This window comes from Argentina anserina, chromosome 3 (assembly GCF_933775445.1).
Source record: "Argentina anserina chromosome 3, drPotAnse1.1, whole genome shotgun sequence".
Taxonomy (NCBI): Eukaryota; Viridiplantae; Streptophyta; class Magnoliopsida; order Rosales; family Rosaceae; genus Argentina; species Argentina anserina.
The window spans coordinates 14,938,458-14,959,153 of NC_065874.1; the positions used below are offsets into that span (position 1 = coordinate 14,938,458).

General features: G+C 40.4%; 2 protein-coding genes across 2 annotated transcripts; one reads left to right on the forward strand and one right to left on the reverse strand.

Moving 5' to 3' along the window:
- Positions 1–2,545: 2,545 nt before the first annotated feature.
- LOC126787137 (glycine-rich protein 23-like) lies at positions 2,546–3,043 on the reverse strand. Its single transcript, XM_050513063.1, has one exon. It carries the CDS (start codon positions 3,041–3,043, stop codon positions 2,546–2,548), a length of 498 nt encoding a protein of 165 aa, XP_050369020.1.
- A 1,407-nt stretch (positions 3,044–4,450) lies between these two features.
- Positions 4,451–4,987, forward strand: LOC126787138 (glycine-rich cell wall structural protein 1-like). The gene has a single exon (XM_050513065.1). It carries the CDS (start codon positions 4,451–4,453, stop codon positions 4,985–4,987), a length of 537 nt encoding a protein of 178 aa, XP_050369022.1.
- The last annotated feature ends 15,709 nt before the right edge of the window (positions 4,988–20,696 follow it).

A 20,696-nucleotide genomic window follows, 5' to 3' on the forward strand; every position in this document is an offset into this window, starting at 1 on the left:
AAGCACTAGCAGTTAGGCCTCCCATTGGGGGAGGCCCAGGATAGAGTCCTCAGCCCACCCACCCAGTTGGGCACCCAACTGTCGCCGCCGCCGCATGGAGCAGACTTCTGCTCTACATGGCGCCCCACCCCTTTCCTATTAACACCTCCAACTGGCCGTGAGGCCCTCATGACAAAAGCTGTGGAGCACCACCAATCACGCGAGACCCCAATCCCCACCATATCTGCACGATGTCGCCAAACAACCCCAGCGGCGACGGAGCAACGTTGCCGACCAGGATCCCAAATACGAGTCCAAGCCCCCCGAGCCGCTAAACTTCTGATCCAGTAGAGAGAAGCCGCCGCCCTGCCTTGCCTATCCAAGCTGCAACCAAGCTAGGGATCCAACGCCAAATGTGAGACAGCCCCGCCTTGCTCCTCCTATTTTCCAGCCACCATCGCGCATTTCTGCACCTCCGACCACTGAGAATGGGGCCAGATTCGCCCTTTAAGTATAGGGAGAAACCTCCCCGACCTGATGCCACTGCCATCCTCAAGCTTCAAACCTGATAGAGGTTGCCTTGATGCTCCCCTCAGAAAAAGAGGAAGTTTGCCAGAGTGATGGAACAGACAGTCGCCGCTGCCACCAAACCCTAACAGAGCTCTCAACGAGAGCATTTTTAAATTTCCGTAAATCCAAATTTAATCTTAAATTTTCGTTTTGTTATCAAAATTTTGAGTTATAATATAATAAAATGTAATGAAACTCCATTCTTTTGTTACAACCACCAAAGAACAATCTTGGTGGGAATTTATTTTTGTTGGTGAAGCGAATTAAGAGAATAATAAACTCCTCCCTCGATTTCATTTACATAAAATTAAGAATTTATCACCGCTCTTTGGTAATTATATATATATATATTCCATTTTCAAGTGCAAATGTATGTACCGTGCTCCTGTCTGCGCCGGCCCACGACGGCAGAAATCTTGAAATATTTGGGCATATTCAAGAAATTTCCAGATTCCGACTACTATGGATCGGTGCTGCAGATCCGGCCAGCACAAACAGCAGCGCTAGGAGGAATGAGTGCGACCAGCACCTTCCGCGCCACTGGTTGCCGGAATCGCGGAATCTGCACCTGAAAAGTCTTATATATATATATATATATTTATATTTATATCTCTTCTTGGCTCCGGAGGTCCGCACCAATATTTTGGTGCGGATTTCCATTTTCATCACTTTTTGATCGAATTTCATCTTCTCCACCATCCAGTATTTAGATAATATTGTGTAGATCATCTCTGTAAAATTTTAGACAATTCGGTAATCGTTAAGGCCTTCAAAATTGCATTTTTCTGTTAAACATATGAACGGTTCATGTATGATATAATTCCATCCGTCCATTTGTTTTTCAATTTTGAGAGTCTTAACGATCACTTCTTTGCAGAGATGATCTACAAAATATTATCTAGATATTAGACGGTAGAGATGAGGAACTTCGATAAAAAGTGGTGAAAAAATAGAAATACGCACCAAAATCATTGGTGCAGACCTCTTTAGCTGAGAAATTATATATATATATATATCATATTTTTTCACATCTCCACCATTCAGTAATTAGGTATGTATGTCTACATCATCCATACAAAATTTCACCCAATTTGATAATCGTCAAGATATCGAAACACTATTAAATCTATGAATCAACCGAATATGTCAAACAGAACCATTATTGTAAATCACAATTATGAAAGCTCAAATAGTCACCAAAATAAATGAAATTTTGTATGAATGATCTAGACATACATACTTAACTAATGAATTGTGGAGATGTGAAAAAGTGACCGAAAATGAGTCAAATAAGAAACTCCACACCTTAATTTCAAAACGGTTCTCCGCTCTAAAAATGGACTATATATATATTCTACTGTGATAGAGATCAACTGATGATGCTTGTGTAATGAGGGAACACCTCGAGTACTTTTACAATCCTTATCAAAGAGAACATCCGATCGATCTTCAACAAGAGGTGCTCATTTCTCCAAGATCATAGAATTAAGACAATCCTAGCATAGACAATGCTCTCAATTCATCACTTATGTATAACTAGGAAATAAAAAATCGAATGCCGCCAAAATATAGTCTAAAAAAATTTGGGGTATCACAATTCTCCCTTCGAAATAGTCTGACAGATATCTTTCTACAATCATGGGTCATGGGCAAAAATACATCTAAACATTCGAATAAATAGAAAACATAGGATTGGAGCTAGCTACATGCCACTAAATCACTAACATATATGTGAAGCTCAACGTACATTCAAATAAAGACTGCATCATTCATAGATAATAATAGGCATATCATTGAAACGAAAACAGTAATCGTTGTCAAAGCAACGAATCCAACGATAACAAGAGGCTTACATTTGACACATCAAAGACTCGATGACTTGCAAACTTACAACACACAACTTGATTGAAACTAAATCACAATATTAGTTGATATTGATTTGATATGCATGCATACAGCTATAGTATTCATGCACGTCTAGCATTTATGCACGTCTTCAAGGGAAGCCGCCTCCAAACCCACCACCGGCACCTCCACCGAAACCTCCACCTGATCCGCCCCCAAGTCCTCCACCGCCGCCACCTCCAAACCCTCCTCCGCCACCGCCTCCAGCTCCTCCTCCGGCTCCTCCTCCAAAACCTGATCCACCACCCAATCCTCCTCCGCCACCACCGCCAAAGCCTCCCCCTCCGCCTCCACCCAGTCCGCCACCACCTCCTGCTCCAGCACCACCTCCGAAACCAGCTCCAGCACCACCGCCTAGCCCTCCTCCTCCTCCAAGTCCACCCCCGCCTCCACCACCCAGTCCCCCACCGCCTCCGCCTCCAAGCCCACCTCCTCCTCCAAAACCTGGGCGGCGATAGAATGTTTTCTCATCGCCAAAGGAACCCTTTTCAGCACTTCCAAGCTTCCTACTCGCACCAGTGGTGAAAATGAAAGCACCAAAGAGCACAAGAAGAAGCAGCCTCGAGCTAAAAGTATTAGTAGTACTCATCTTAACAAGCCAAAGTTGACACAATACTAGTTTAGCGTTGATACGATGAATGGCTTAGTTTGAGTTGTGAAGTGGGAGAATGAGAGTGTGGGATTATATAGACCTCGAAATAAAGAGTACGGTTGATCGATCTTAAATTTTGCTCATCTGCACATATCAATTCATCAACTTGAGCTTACTAGCTTTCAATACTGCGCGTCAACTCTTGAAACATAATTATGTACCAACCAACGAGCCTATCCAATTTCAACATCTTCATTGATCTAATTCAGCAGTCAACTCAACTGTTGATCCCATTTGTCAACGATAATACGATTGTATTTATCAATAAATACATTGGTCTGAATAAGTCAATGAATAATGTTGCAGGGTAGTTTCCTACATGTACAAGTATGATATATAGTACGTACGTACTGTAACGACCATCGTAAAATGAAACATCATTACACCATATAGGTGGGACTTAAGTTTTCAAAGTTTCTTGATCGAAGCTTGATGTACGTACATGCAACTAGTTGAACTTCGAGAGTCATATATATCCAAGATAGCTAGCTAGCAATTATTATTTTGAGTGATAGATCTGAAACTAGTTGAAGATATCCCTTAATTAGTTGTTCTCTCTAGTTATAAAGGATTATATATATATATATATATACACACACACATATATATATATATATATATATATCTTTTTGAGAATGATATATAAAGGATTATATATTATTTGTACGCACAATATATATTGGCCTCATATTCATCAATCATCACATAGATTTTCCCGTATCCTTAGCTATAATGACTACTAGTTCTATATGATAGTTAGATAACTAGATATATACATACTATGTATAGATTGGGATTGGTCCATATAGCTTCAAATCTTCAAGTAATGCTGGCCTGTCATTATACATTTAGCTAGCTAGCTATATATGAGCAAATAATTGGCAACAATCGAGCGGTGCTACGCGGGAAACATGTGGTCATCCCAAAGAAACCCATGAGAGAGTTGCAGCAGTTGAATCTCATGCACGCAAAGAGAAAGAGCAAGTCCGATCCGATAGTACTATCGAAGCTGGACGTAAGATGAGCAACGTGAAAATCCAGTAGAACCAGTCAGGAGTGGGGCCTTGATCGATGGATGATGGATTATACAGTTGATTGATTTCTGACAGCGAGAGGCTTCCCCTTTTTTCAAACAAACTGTTGGGATTGCATTAACTGTTCTTCCCCAACATGCTAATTTATAGATGAGAAGATGAGCAGAATTTAAGATCGACCAACCGTACTCTTAATTTCCAGGTCTATATAATCCCGCTCTCATTCTCCCGCTTCACAACTCAAACGAAGTCTTCGATCGTCTTAATAACCAATAACTAGTGTATATTGAATCCTCTTTCGCTAGTTAAAATGAGTACTACTATTACTAGTTCTAAGCTTCTTCTTCTTGTGCTTTTTGGTGCTTTCATTTTCACCAGTGATGCAAACAGGAAGCTTGGAAGTGCTCAAAAGGGTTCCTTTGGCGAGGAGAAATCTTTTTATCGCCGCCCAGGTCTTGGAGGAGGCGGCGGGCTAGGTGGAGGAGGAGGTGGGGGACTGGGTGGTGGAGGCGGTGGTGGCCTTGGAGGAGGAGGAGGTCTAGGCGGTGGTGGTGGAGCAGGTGCTGGAGGAGGGGCTGGTTTCGGCGGTGGTGCTGGAGCTGGTGGCGGGCTTGGCGGAGGTGGTGGGGGAGGCTTTGGAGGCGGCGGAGGAGGAGGACTAGGTGGTGGATCAGGTTTTGGAGGAGGAGTTGGTGGAGGATATGGAGCAGGGGGTGGTGTTGGTGGTGGAGCTGGAGGAGGTGGTGGCGGAGGCTTTGGAGGCGGTGGCGGAGGAGGACTTGGCGGTGGAGCAGGCGGAGGCTTCGGTGGAGGTGCCGGTGGTGGGTTTGGAGGTGGATTGCCTTGAGGACGTGGATGAATGGTATAGGCCTATAGCTCATGCATGCATATGAAATCAATCAATAATTGATAATGTGATTTAGTTGTTAGAGAAACAGTGATTTTTTCAACATTACTTTCAATCAAATTCTGTGTTATAATTATAAGTTTGTAAACCATTGAGTCTTAAGTTTGTAAGCGTCTTGTTTTCGTTGCTTTGGCAACGATTACTTTTTCTATAATTTGTCCATTTTGAGCTATTATTGAATGATCGAAGACAGCAAATTGTTGATCTGCATATTAATTAATGTTGATAATCTCTTATATCAGTTATCTGGTTTCCATTAATTTGAATGTTTAGATCACATGTTTAGTTACTATTGTAATATGACTAATTAATTAAAGTGACTAATGCGGGAAACAAATTGTTAGACTATTTTGATGAATTGGTTCTGAATCTTAACTGTAACAATATCCAATCAACAATCAATTCATCAATATGTACAATTAGTCCTGCATTACACCTTCTTTGCTAGCAATATCCATCTTGTTCATTGAGCTCCTTAATCCAAACATCTTCTCAGCCCCTGCACAAACACTAGGCAGATAATAGTACAAGCAAGGGTCTTATGTGTTTCAATATCAGCACAGAATGTGACTGTTTGAGTGACTGTTTGATGCTAAAACGATATTGAACACAAGGACTTAAGTCTTCTATATATACTGGATGACCCTAAAATTTCGAGCATCAAACCTTAAAATTTCAAAATCGTGAAACACCAAAACAATTTCAATGAATCGAAATCATTTTACATGCCACAGCGGATCATTAGTGAGTTCACAATACAACTCAGACAAACCAATTATTACAAACCAAATTTATAATTCAACATTACATAAAAATGGTAATGTAATAATCCTCACAATCTCTCACAAAACCCACAAATAAATCCTCACAAGTTCTCACACAAATCCACAATAAAAAAAAACCTCACCACAAGCAGGATAATGAACAACTTCGAGTCTTCAGAGTTGTCCTTCAATTGCTACTAATCAACACCTGCGGAATTATTCCCTACACCATTAAATTGGTGCACCGGGATTGTAAACACAAACCCGGTAAGCTTTACAGCTCGTATGAGTAAAACGAAAATATAACTCGCATATCAATATATACGAAAATCCACAAATCAACAAATATAAATGCACTCATGAGTCAATGGACGGCCCATCTGGTTGTCACAAAAAAAAATATGAAAATGAAAGTGCTCATGAGAAATTGGGCAACCCACCTGTTTACCCAAATACATTTATAAAACGGGTACTAATGAACGCTAGTACACCTCTGTTACCCCTCACGTAGTACACCGCCGATATTGGGCAACCTCCTGCTACCCAACATCCAATAATATGAGTACTCATGAGCCGATAACCCATATGTTACCTCACATGCAGTACTCTGGCAGACATACTAGAGCTCTAACTGTATCGTAACTTTCGTCCGACCAAAGGCTAGGTTCCGACATGCCAATCACGTCCGAAGACTGGTCCGAAGACATAAACACGTCCAAATACAAAAACTCTTCCGAAGACAAAAACGTTTTAACAAACTCCATGTTAAAACCACATACAATAATCAACGCATTATATTGTACAAATTAACTCAACAAGCTCAATATATAATTCTCGTCATCAACATGACATATTCACAATGAAATCATAACAGTATATAATATAGCAAACTATATATATATATACCTATTTACCATTTATACAAATATATATATTCCATTATATCATATACATGTCGTGTTTCAGTATTTAAAACTCTTGCAAAATCTTGAATCTCCGCAAGGGTAGATTCGTAAATATGTGAGATTTTACTCACCTTCTCAACTCGAGCGTAATTTCACAATTTCCGAAGGTAATTCCTTTCCTTGATTTATCGATTACCTTGAAAATATAAGAAAATAATTTAGAATCATTTCGTAAACCTTTAAATGCCAAAACAGTAATAATATGTTACTGTTCAGCAATTTCTGGTTTTACGAATTTACTGTTCATGAAGTTACTATTCATGTATTTCTGTACAAATACACATCAATTATGTATTCATGTATGTGTACATACTGTTTACGTATTTATGTACATACGAATACTATTCAAATGTAAATACTGTCTCAGTAAATATTAATTACTGATTTACCCTTCTGAAATTACTTTTTATATTTACTGAAAGTAATTTATATTTATATTTACCGTACGTAAAATAAAATTTACATTTACCGTACGTAAATCATATTTTTACATTCACCGTCGTAAAAATAAAATTTACAAATTTACTCTGTCGAATCACTGTTCACGCGCCGCTGCACGTGGCGGCGCATGGGGTACACGCCCCACCTCCGGCAGGCCGCGCGTGGGGCACAAGCGTCGAGCCTAGGGCCGGTGCGTAGCACGCCACCGCCGCCCCAAAACCACTCCTTTCCTCCCTCCCTTCCTCTCCACGGCCTCACGCCGCCTCTAAACCCCTCCACCCTCCCACACGTGCCGCCTAAGGCGGCGGTGTTTATCACTTATTTCCTTCCTCTGATCTCTTCCGATCCTCCACGATTAAATCCAAAAACTCACCAACAACATCACAACCATACCAAATCAATCAACCCTTACCTCATGAGGGCGCAGAACCGCCGAGAAGACCACCGGAGACACCTGCGAGAACGACGGAGTCAAATCGCGTAGAGGAGTACAACGATCGGCAAGTCGAGCTCCACTTCCGTCATTGATGGTTCCGGAGACAAGGTGAGGTGAAGGCGAGCTATCCTCCGAGCACGTGTATCACCGGGGATGGAAACTGGTGGCGTCGAGTTGCAGGTTGACGGGGGTGCGTCGGCGCGGCGAACGGCGACGAGAGAGGACACGATCTTCTCGAGGTTTGGCGAGGAGGACCGTGCGAGGCTTTTGAGTGAGGCGGTGTGTGACACGGACGACAGGCCGGCGGTGTGTGACACTGAGTTTGACCCGATATATCAGTGCTTTTTAATTTTTTTTAAAACCACGTCGTTTTGAAAAAAATAATTTAAAGAAAATGAAAGTTTTGTCAATAACATTTGATGACGAGAGAGTTTATGATGAATGATCACCTCTATTTTTATTAATTAATACTATTTATGTATTTTAATTGTCAAAACAATCAAATATTTTTTTCATAGTTTATTTAGTACAATTACTTCTATAAGTTTTAATTTCTCAAGTTTATTTGATATATTTTGATGTATATTTTATAAATATATTAAATTTAATTAAAAATTAGCAAAACCGATAAATCCGATAATCTCGATATATCCCCGTTATCTCCTTATTTTATAAAACCGATACGATGGCGATAACCGTTATTTAGACCATTGGATGACCCATTTACTTGAAATTTTGTGTTTAAGACATTTGTGAGGGTTTAAAGCCATCGAGCTTGCTTTCGAGTATTTTGGGAATGATTTACTTTTTCTTGTGCTTGAGTGAATTTGCTAGTGACTTCAGGATTCAGGTTGGCTGAATTTGATTGGTGGAGCCAGAGATTCAATTTGAGATATGTGGTTGCATCTAGTGAGTCGCTAGATTGCTTACATACCCATTTTGAGGAATCAAACCGACCGTAGTTCATACTTGTTGACTTTCGGTTTTGTATTGACATTTGAGCTTGACGGATGTATGAAGAACTTGAATCCGTCAACCGTATTTCTTTGGACACCCAATTTTATATAGTGTCTGTTGATTTGATCCTGGGTCCCAGGGGTTTGAAGTTGGGCCTTAAGATCTTGCATGAGCTTTGTACTACTACAATTTTGACTTTAAAGTTGTCGACGATATAATCGAGCTCAGGGGGACATTTATAGTGTGGGCCTCCTTCCATTTACTTTATAGGAAGCCCAAGAATGGTCTCTGTCTTTTTTTCCTTTTACGACAAACTTCATTTCACTTTAGTTTCTCTGTGCCATCATTCCCAGCTTGTAGATTCATTCTTGTCGTATTTCAAACCAGAAGGACACGAACTGAACTTGGTGATTGTTGAACTCTTCTCATCGGGTTCGAGATTGAGTCGAGCTCAAGGCCAATTTTCGAACTACATATTGAAGACGGGCATGAAGGAGCTTCTATCAAGCATATCGTTAGAGAAAGACCAACTCCCAATTTGTAATTTGTGGTTGTAGTTGAAGCAGTGCCATTAGAGCAGAAAGCCAGAAACCTGGAATACCGACGTTCAGACAAAGAGATTGCGATTCGTAATGCCGGGTAAGCAACGTTGCCTTGCATTTGTAAACAACGCCATGATACTAATCACCTGCTCGACGAAATGCCAAATAGAACTTCTGTAGCGTTTCGTTGCTAGACTTTGGCAGAGGTAGTCCTCGTGAGCTTTGCCTTGGATGATTTTTGCTTCTTTCTCTCATCATTGAACTTAATTGAAGTCTCTGTCTGAATCAAATAGGATAGCACCGCCAAGAGTAGTACATTTTACTTGGGCGGGACTTCTTCACAACGTACTTGGTGTCTCATCATCATACTTGCTTCTGCATGCTAGGTCCAGACTTCACCATTTGATTAGATCATATTTGTTATTAACTTCTCCATGTCTACAACCAAACTGTAACACGTACACCTTGCATAGAAGACAATCAAGGCATGATTAATTTAAACATCAAACCAAGATCTTCCATTTCTTCACGTTATCCGTTCACAGCTTTTAATTTTGCCTCATGCAATTGTTAATCAAGCCCCTCCTGCATAGCTTAATTAAACATCATCATCACAGTGTCTGGAACATCACACTCATTTTTTATTTTGCTTAGTGTCATATTTCATACTTGATATACTGCGCCCCATTGCAACCTCAGTGTCACGTACAAATTTGCTATTTTTTGTAGGTATGAAACAGAGACATAAATGCAGTATAGGAAACGCAGCACATGTTATATTTGGATGCGGTGTGATTGACAGGAGCACATGACTTGTGTTTGGCTTTATAGAGACAGAGTTTGAAAATGGTGCTCGGAGATATTGCTCCGGCATGATCATCGGGACGCTGCTCGGAATTTGTCATCGGGGGACGCTGCCCAGAATTTGTTCATTGGAACGCTGCCCGGAATTTGTTCATCGTGCCTGGAATTTGTTCATCGGGACGGTGCTCCAGCATGTGAGGAAGATCTGCAACAGAAAAGAAGAGACGACTGAGATTGTTAGGAAGAGGTTTGAACCTCTTGTATTCCAGCCGCTACGTTGCTTTGAATCCTTTGATGTCGACGTGCTCCTCTGTCTCATGTGTCTGTGTCCAGCGTCCTCCTGCACCCCTCCTCACGGTGGAGTTGCTCTTTTATATATTGTGTACTTGCTGAGAAGGATGTATTTTAGTAGGTCTCTTGTGGTGTAGCCTTTGATCTCATTCTGACACCTTCTTGTTTGAGTTGTAGTCAAACTCCACTAGATTTGTATGTATCTCACATGAACAAGACAAGTATTAAATGACTTTTAGAGGCAATATGCTTCTGTTTACTTTTTTTTTTTCCGGTTTCAACATATCTATAGATACAAAAACAGGAACCTTTAGAACATTTTACCTTCTTAGCTCAAATAACAAAATTTTGCGGTTAGCGCTTTAGCTCTTCTTGACTTAATGTCTTACTCTTCGTCAATAGGTGGGATGAGCTATATTAAATCACCAAAATAACATATGGATTATACGCTAAAGAATTGTGTTGGACTTGTTGATACAGCTGTATCCTTTAACTTTTAGGAAATTATAATTTCTTTTCTAGTTGGAAAATGAATAGATAATATAACTAGGATAAATAGTAGTCTTCTAGTTGGATTAGGATTTTATAGAGTTTTAGACTCTATAAATAGAGGGTTTACGTCTAGAGCCAAAACCAGAGTGAAATAATTAGTGTTATTGAAACAAAGGTATATGCAACAAAGATTGTAACCTTTAAACACAATAATAAGAGAAAAAATCATTTCTTTGACCCAAATACTTGTGTTGTGTGTGTCTCGGCTGTTTTTAATTCCACAGTTAACAACATTGAAGTGTTTCCTATCAAGTTGGTATCAGGTGGTGCATGGTCCTGACTCGTGAACTATACAAAAATCTGAGTAAGGAGGGTCTTAAGGGAGAAAGTAGGAAGATCAAGCCACTGCGGTACAAACCTTTTCGTGTTCTGGAGTAGATTGGATACAAAGCCTTCAAGCTAGATTTGCCACCTTACTTAAAGATGTACTCGAATACTCGGATATCAATGTCGAGTACCTAAAGTTGTTTGAGCCGTCATTGCTTGATGATGACTGTGACAACGATGACAACAAGACGATTCTACCATCAGTTGAAGACCTATGGTTTGATCGAGAGGATCCATTAGCTGAAGATTGCATTTTGGAGCGAAATGTGATCACAACACGTAAAAGACAAAAAATGACAATTCTGATAGGACGTGCTGATCAAGTTCCAAGCCAAGCTAAATGGTTCAACAAGGAAAATGGAACTCTTGAGTTTCCTAATCTCCAATTTTAACTTAAACATGAGTTTAAGTTCTTAGAAGAGGGGGAGCCATAATACAGGTGTATCCTTTACATTTTAGGAAATTAGGATATCTATTCCTTTTCAAACTCTAGTTGGAATATGAATAGATAGCCTAACTAGGATAAAGAGTAATATTCTAGTTGGATTAGGATTTATAGAGTTTTAGATTTTATAAATAGAGAGTTTAGGCCTAGAGCCAAAAGCAGAGCGAAACAATTAGTGTTATGTAATAAATGCATAGGCAACAAAGATTGTAACCTTTAAGCACATAATAAGAGATCAAATAATAATTTCTTCAGATTCAAATACTTGTGTTGTGTGTGTCTTAGTTATTTTCAATTCCGCAATTAACAACTTTAAAGTGTTTCATATCACTTGCAGGGCAAAAAGATTCGCATGTGAAGCTTGGTGATGGGTTGCTAGGCTGCACGACGGTGCTGAGGGGGGGGGGGACTTGTAAAGGTCTCGATAGGAGCCTACAAGGTTGACAGGGGGCATGAACGAGTGTGTGCGGGGGACTTCTAGGCGCATAGGGGCATACTAAGCTGTCCATGGGGAGGGGGGTTGTGCACAAGAAGAACCGGAGGCTGGTCGCCGACGAGTGGCCTCAGCGGAAAGAGAGGCTGGTGGCCGAAGGAAAAATCTAAGGTTTGACGTCATTTTTCTTTATCTGAAACTAAGAGTTTAAGTTATGGACTAAAATACGACGCTGATAATGTGATCAAGGACAAAGAAAATAAATAATAGCTCTGAATAAATATATATTCTCATTAAATAATGACAAACATTTTACATTTATATAGGCATTACTGTACACTGCAGAGATTTTAGAGAATATGATAATCCAATCTACTACAGAGATGGAGTTAGGCTAAGGGATTCAGATCCTCTCCTTACATCCCTTTTCACCTTATCTTGCTTACCTCTCTCTTGATTGTGACATGTGTCCAAACTTATCAAATAACATTCATTCCATTTTTCTTCTCCTGCCCTTTTCTCCCTTTCTTTTCGTCAGCCACTCTTTAGCAGTTCGTCCTCCTCTCCCTCTTCTTCTCTTCTACAGTAGAAGTTCTTCTCAATTAAGGTTATGCTTTTTTTCTTTAAAATAATTGTTGCTCTCAATAGAGCATCAGTGCGACCCTTCAAATTGGTTTATATTTAACTCTCTAAGCCCTTGAGTCCCAATTCTTTGTTCTAGGCATGTCAGAAATTTAAATCATGGCAATAAAGATTTATAGAACTGAAACCAAGCATAACATGGATATCCATCTTCTTTATTTTTTCCAACCGTTCATAAACACTTCAGCAAGTGTTCATGTTCAATTTTGGGTTTAGGAATCAATTGATGAGTTGAATTCGGAAAGGAAAAACCTCATATAAGATCGTGATGTTCCAGTCATTGTCGTAGCTTTGTCCTCTGGGTGTGGTGTGAAGGACTTAAACCTGAGACCAAGATCGTTAATGGTGAGGGTGAACCAGAAGGAAAAAGAAGATGAGACATGAGAGGGATAGAGAGAGAAGAACATAACAAAAAAAAAAGTAAAAACGTAAGGAAATTGTGAACCATTGGATGAAACTTGAACACGTGTCGACAATGAGGTGGCAAACGGGCCGGCCCAGCCCGGTTCATTTTAAGTGGGTTAAAACCATGCTCGTGTTGTGTTCGGGTCGGCTCATTTATTTTTATTTTCGAGTCAAGCCCATTTATTTAAATAACAAGCCTGACTCGGCACATGACCCAAGTTTATGTCGTGTTGGGCCAAAAATCAGGCCGGCCCGGCCCATTAGTATTGTAAGATACAATTCAAATAAAAAATATCATGTAATTATAATATGGGCTTCTTATAAAAAGACCATTTTGACATATGAAATTAAAAAAAAAATCAAAATTAGAAAAAAGTCACGATTCTAAAACCCTTAAAGCGTTGTCCTTAAAGTTTAAATAAATTACAGTGTGCTACTCAATTCTTTTTTACACTCAATTTTTTTTACTCTCTCTCTCTCTCCTCCTGGGTTGACCCCGACCTCTGCCACACCACAAAATCTGACGACTCCGGCTCCACCGCATCGCTTCTTGATCTCCTTGAAGTAGATATGCAAGATCTTCATTCCAGTCTCACCCCTGACCACCGTGGCGACTTGGCGGTGGCGAAGGCGATTTGCTTGATGACGCGCACCTAGGAGTTGGCCTCGTCGGCAGACAAGTTGTCATAGCTTCCAGATATAGGAGAGGGAGTGGTAAGGGTCTGTATTAGACGCTTGATGACGACATTGTGGATGCGCTCGGTCGGCGGTCAAAGGCTGCACTTAGCGCTGCCGGAGGTCGGCTTCAGATTCTATGACCTATGCTTAGGTGGGTCATGCAATTTGACCTCCACAGTGCTCTTGGCGTAGGACATTTCTGGAGCTTCAAAGTTATCAAAAGGAAAATGGAATTAAAATGATGATGATGACAAGATGGGTGCCCAAAGTAATTTTCTAAGTGGCCAATTAAAAATTATGTATATTTTTTTTTCCTTTCATGGTCACACTATCTGTCACATTATCTGTCACAATACCCGTCACACCATTTGTCACACTAACTGTCACACTAACTTTCTCTTCTGACATGTAGTGTGATAGCTAGTGTGATACCAAATGTGATAGGCAGTGTGACAAGTATTGTGACATGTAGTGTGGTTGAGGGTGTATCATATAATGTCGATATTTGGATCGTATAAGTTTATTTGAGAAGTTCAAGATCACACAAAAGTAAATAAAGATTCGTTATTTCTAATCATTTACAAAGATTCGTTATTTCTAATCATTCTTTTTTCTTTTTTTCTTCTTCTTCATCTTGTCACATAAAACAATGTGACAAAAGTTGTGATAAGTAGTGTGATAGTAGCTGTGATAGGTAGTGTGACAGCGGCTGTGATAGGTAGTGTGACATCGACTGTGATAGGTAGTGTGACAATAACTGTGACAATAGGTGTGACAACGGGTGTGATAAGTAGTGTGACGGCAAGTGTGATAGTGGGTGTGACAACAAGTGTGACAGTAGTTGTGATATGTAGTGTGACAGCGACTGTGATAGGTAGTGTGACATCGGTTGTGACATGCCTAGAAGAAATATTTAAATATGTAAAATTATATTAAAATTCAAAGAAGATTGGTATGAGTATGGTTAGAATGAATATAATAACTATAACTAAGGAGTCTTGAGCTCCGATTTCGCTGGAATAGCTTGGCTCACCACCATGGACGGTGGCAGCCCCTTGTGAGGGTTGTTGCGCCTTATACAGTGGTCGGTTCGGAGTGGGTATGATATCAAATTAAAGAGAGGATAGAGATCTTTCTAACGGTACTAACCACGCTTAAATCCTTCGCCAGACGACAAAGTTATGGCCAAAATTAGAAGAATAAGGAAAAAGAAGAAAAATAGTGAGAAAGAGCAAAATAGTCCATACTGTTTCAGGATGAAATAATTGTGTATTATTGAATGATATGGGGGCCTATATATAGGCATTACAAAATCACAATCCCGTAGGATTCGGAGTCCTAATCTATTACGGAGATGCTAATCTATCTCCTAACAGGAAACATATTAGGCTAAGACACACATAAGGGTAGAATAGTAATTCTCCAAGAACACTCCCCCTTGTGTCGCATGCCTAGGTTGCATGGTGCACACATCGTTGCCTCGGTAAAAACCTTGTCAAGCAAAATAAAAACCTCTTGGGTAAAAACAAAAGCTTGATCGAAGGGAAAAAGAGCACAAAGCACCGTCTACATTTGATAGCATCATGTGAGGTAGACTCCCCCTGAAGTCTACGAAACAACTCCCCCTGATTAGTGCCATAATCATGGAGTACAAAGAACAACGTACACAACATTCATTACATGCTTCTCAAACGTAGTCTTGAGCTAATGATTAATCATTAATCTAGCCACACATCCTTAGATCATACATGCTATACTTAGCCAAACTTAGATCTTAGGAAACAAGATTGCATAACAACTCAAAACAAGAGTTTGCAATGAAAATCAGATTCTCGGGTAGAATGACCTTCACTCACTTAAACGGTCATAACTTCTTCATCAAAATAGGTATCAGCGAACTGTAAAATGTTCTGAAAAGTAGACACCCGTGGCTTTTCCAGTGACATAAGATTCACAACCTCATCCGATCGGAGCAGTTCACAATGCTCTGTCGAAGTTGACTGACTTGCAAATTTCTGGACAGGACTGTCCTACTTTGCTAAAACGGCCATAACTCACTCAATATGATAGTTATGAATGAAAGGTTGATGTCCCTGGAAAGTAGACACATAGACCTTTCCAACGGTACCAATTTCACCATATTTCATCGAGCAAGCTATCCTGTAGGTCTCGTTGAAATTGACCTACGAAACTGGATAGATTCTAATTTGTCACATTTAATGTGTCTTTGCGAAAAGAATGGGGGAATGGACCAATGAAGGACTGATTTTGGTCCAAGATGGAACCGTACGCATCCTCTACGCTACCAGTGTCGACTGCTACACCAAGGCGTACGTTGATGTTGCTGGAGCTGCTGGCGGTGTTGGTGTGGATAGGATTTGTTTTGGTTCACTAAGTGTAGAACTAAACCCATGTCAAAGAAGCAATGCAAGTCCAATGACAATGCATAGGCGCATAGTTAATCACGTCATAATGAAAGCAATAGTGTCCCAACAACACTAGCATGTATGAATGTATAGCTCATTGAATCTCTTCATCATCTATACTTAGACGGAATAGAGAATCAAGAATTAGCTTCATATGAACACATATGGGTATGAGTTCTTGCAACCGATTGTACTACGTTCTCTCGAACGTCGCAATCTGATTACATAAGCTCTTCGTGGTCTGGAGGCATTTAAAGTCCCTCAGGCACTCTCATATCTGCGTCAAGATCCCTTTACAGATATTCTATGACCACTATTATATGTTTCAAATCAGTTTTCATGGACACTACTACTGATCAAGTAGCGAAAAACAATTATGTCCATAACGAGAGAATATAACTCATCGTACTCAATACTAGGATAATGAGACAATATTTGCGCCATAAGTCCTGCATATATTGCATGACTTCATCTTTCTCATTACACTTACGAACAACGACCAACATAACAAGTCTAGTTCAACCTGTATTGATTCTTTCCACTTCGGTCAAGTTGCTCATCGTTGATGCTTTACAACGGAATAAGAGCATAAGCGAATACATCATCAATCATGGGAGATCAATACATTAAACACACGCGCGCTGTATACGATCAATTCGTGAGATTTCTATTCTTCTCTAACATCAACAAAATGAGTCTGTAGCGTCACACAGAAACTTAGTTGATACACATGTTTAGAAAATATCTCTTGATGATGGGCGAAATACTTGTGCCTACGCACTTCGCTTCTTTATGGTTTTGATTCTAAAGAATAATGGTATCCCCCTCATCTAGGCAGGAGCCAAGACCGAAGCTATGACCCTTACTAGTCCATCTTTGCGTTTGCTACCCTTGTTTTGTGGTGCAATACCACGGGCGCCGACAACACCACAGCGTACGATGGTGCCATCGCCGGCTTCCTTCCCACTATCAGGGATGGTGCCAACGGTGCTAGGACCAGGTCATATGAAATTCTCTCATATTCTGAGAGTTCCAACCTTACCGGCACATCACAGCATTTATGTGCGATCTCGTCACTTTCGCAATATCGGTAAAGTCATTGAGCATCGCATCTTTGACTTTCTGGAGGTCGATAATGCGTTGCACATTTGCTCACTTTGAGTAGTGCGGGATCTTAATGAGACATAGTGCCACACCACGTCAATTCCTGGCATTAAAACCAGAATGTGAGCATTCCATATCTCCCCCTAACGACGGGAAGTATGTCTTATCAAAGTGACCGTCTGCTAATATCGCAGGATAGAGATCAACGGTTGTAGATTGGAAATAGCTGACAAGTGTTGGTGATTCATAAATCATAACCAACCAGAATACTTATCGTTTCAAGTAGACCCATTGAGATAACTACAATAGAGGCACATAAACAACTTTAACCAAATAGGCGTTTAAGGAAAAGAACGTTGGGATCGTATCCAGTAACCATCTGGTACGCACTAAACTCTTGGCAAGTTGTGGGTCTAAAACGAATAAGTGTCGCTGCATGTAACATCATTACATATCTCCATGCAAAAATCGGCAGGTTAGTACCCATAACCAAGTCCGAGCTCTGCTAGATCGTGCAGTGAATGAACATGAGGAATAATATGTTCAACGACGATCCCAGTAGATATGCAAAACGAAATCATCAAAGTCGTGGAGGTGAACTCTCCAACGGTATCCAATCAAATAGATTTGAGAGGATGGGAAGGGTGGTGAGCCCTTAGTATGATGATCATAGCTAAAAACTTTAGCGAATGCAGCGTTTCTTGTGGAAAGCAAAGCGACGTGTGACCAACGCGTCGATGCTCTGAACCTATACCATAAAAATACCGAAAAATGTCCGTATTCGGTTGGATAGGGTCCACTAATGTCACCTTAAATACTTTGTAAGAATGGAATGTTCTCGGTTGGAGCCTTAGCAAATAAGGACTTCCTTGAAATCTAGCAAAAGAACAAGCTTTGCAAAATAAGCGATTGACATCAGAGATTATCATGGAGGCATTAGAAGACACGGGAGGCATCACAAGCTCCTGTGAAGGAGGGGATGCCTCCACCGACGGCCTTAATGCCATGGAGCCGCCGAAATAGGCAGGCTCGGCCTCACCGTGCATGGCACGGATAGGCTCGGCCTCACCGTGTGGAGCATGGGTGAGGTGGTCCTCCAATCGCTTCGTGAACATGAAAAATAGATGATAATGTGAATTTCAAAGAACTCGAATCATCATATCTTGTTCAAAATGACCAAAAATGATCATATCAAAACCGAGAAGACAGTAAAACCGAACCCATGATTCAAAGAATCTTGAGTTACATAAACTACTGCTGCATGCAAGCAAAACTATGTCTGCAAGCTAACAAAGCTACTGTTGAAGCTTGAAAAAAATATTGTCAATGAAATCAGACAGATTTATTCCTCTCCATTCTTAACACAAATATCAAGATGAAAATCCATCATTGGCATGAATGGCCTTTAAAACTTAGCAAGACACGAAGATATACAACACAATCTCCGCACGAAATCCGTAAAACAACTACCTGCGCCGTAGGACAGTGTGGGTGGTTACGCAATTAGCAAGACACTCGATTTCACGGCGGGACATTCTCAAAATAAAGATGAAGAGAGTCAACAACGCGGTGAACTTCTCTACAAAATACGCCGTAGGATATTGTAAGAGAGGGGATTGAAACAAATGGCAATCCCATCGAATGTATCACATGGCAATAGAACTACATTCTTCAACTCAAGAGTTGGAAAAACATGGTATTGGAGCAGTTGAATACCAAACAATTTGGGTGGTAAAAACCATCCAATTGGTGCGGGTGGTCACCAATAATAATAAAATCATTTGAGCTATGAAACGACTTGGAGAAAACCGGAAAATTAACCGGAAAACCATGTCAATATAACTCAAAATCGGGTGAAATTTGGACTGGGAAAACTTGGCAGCAAGAACTGCTGAAATATGCGGAAAACATGACGAGAAACGACGGAAAAAAAATCGTCGGAAAAACTCGTCGGAAGCCGGCGGCACCGAGTGCCGGAAAATTGGCCGGCGGCGGCCGGAGCTGGCCGGTATGGAGGCCGTAACTTCAGGTCCAACAGGGAACGCCGTCTGGAACCGGATGGCGGTGCCGGAAAATGGTCGGAAGGCGGCGAATACGCCGGTAAAACATCGGAAAACGTTCCGGAAACGCCGGAACAGTAACCGGGAAAAACGACGTCAATTTTGACGTTCCGAAGTCCGTTTTCCAAATTTTAAGGTCCAAAATCACAATGTAGTGCTATTGGGGTCCCATGTAATCCAAAAGCGGCCAATTTAAAAACCACATGAGTTGCAAACGTTGACCATACATGCTAAGTCAAGGCAAATAAAATTCTCACGAGTCAATCTTGTAAACAAGAAATACGAGAAATTTTATAGAATATGCCAATATTTAATACAACACAAACAAGCTTCCAATTTCAATAGACGGCTTAAGCTAAAGTCGAGCAATAATCATGGCAATGCCAACGTCATACTTGAAAAATAGTAAGCAGAAGACATAGTCAAAATAGATTGACTAATCAAAAGTCTGTAGCAACAAAATCTTGCATATCGGATTGGGCGGAGCCTTAGCCTGAGGCTCAAAAATGTGCTTACTTGAGAATGGAAGAATGTTACGTTTCCATCTCCAAAATTCCCTCAAGAAATAGATACAGGTGCCAAAAATGGCATGCGTTTTTTTGATGTGGAGTATGCATCAAGGGCAACTCTGATAATACAACGTCATAGACATTCATTAAATCACTTTTAAGTGTGTCCCATAGAATTCGTTATTTTTGGGATCTTTTTGTCAGCAAAAAGTGCTGCATCAGAGTAATGAATCAACTCAAATAAATGAGTACGTAGACCTTGAGATTATCGTTTATAGACATGAGTTTAAGAAAACTCAAACATTCAAATAACAGTCGCGATGGCGACGCATCCATAAGAAACGAAGGTTGTATAGGTTTCAAATAATCGAAACTATTCAAGTATGTAACCGGAATTAGATGGTCGTGATGTATATGGTCACAAAATAATCGATGCATATCGGCGATTCTCATGATCGCACCCAAAACAACGGTGCACTCAGGCGACCACACGAAATCGATATCTTCCTTTTTAAATAATAACGTGACTCCCCCAGGACCGTCACACGAAAAACGTCGACCAAGAGGGGAATCATATCCCTCTTTGGTCTCATCGGCGTTATAAGAAAGGCCGGAAAAGAAGACATGAAAAAGGCTAATAGCGCCCGATAATTTATATATATATCTTCAAAAGCAGCAACTTTAAGAAAAACATACTTGTTGGTCTGCCAAATAGACCGCATATAAGTAAATTGCTCTACAAATCGATCGTTATGTATGAAGTTGCTTGTTGAATTCCTTTTTCGATCTTCGTCCGATGACATAAAAATCTTGGGAGGATACGATCGAAATCGTATGTAGATGGCAAAAGTATCGTCCATCGTGGCAT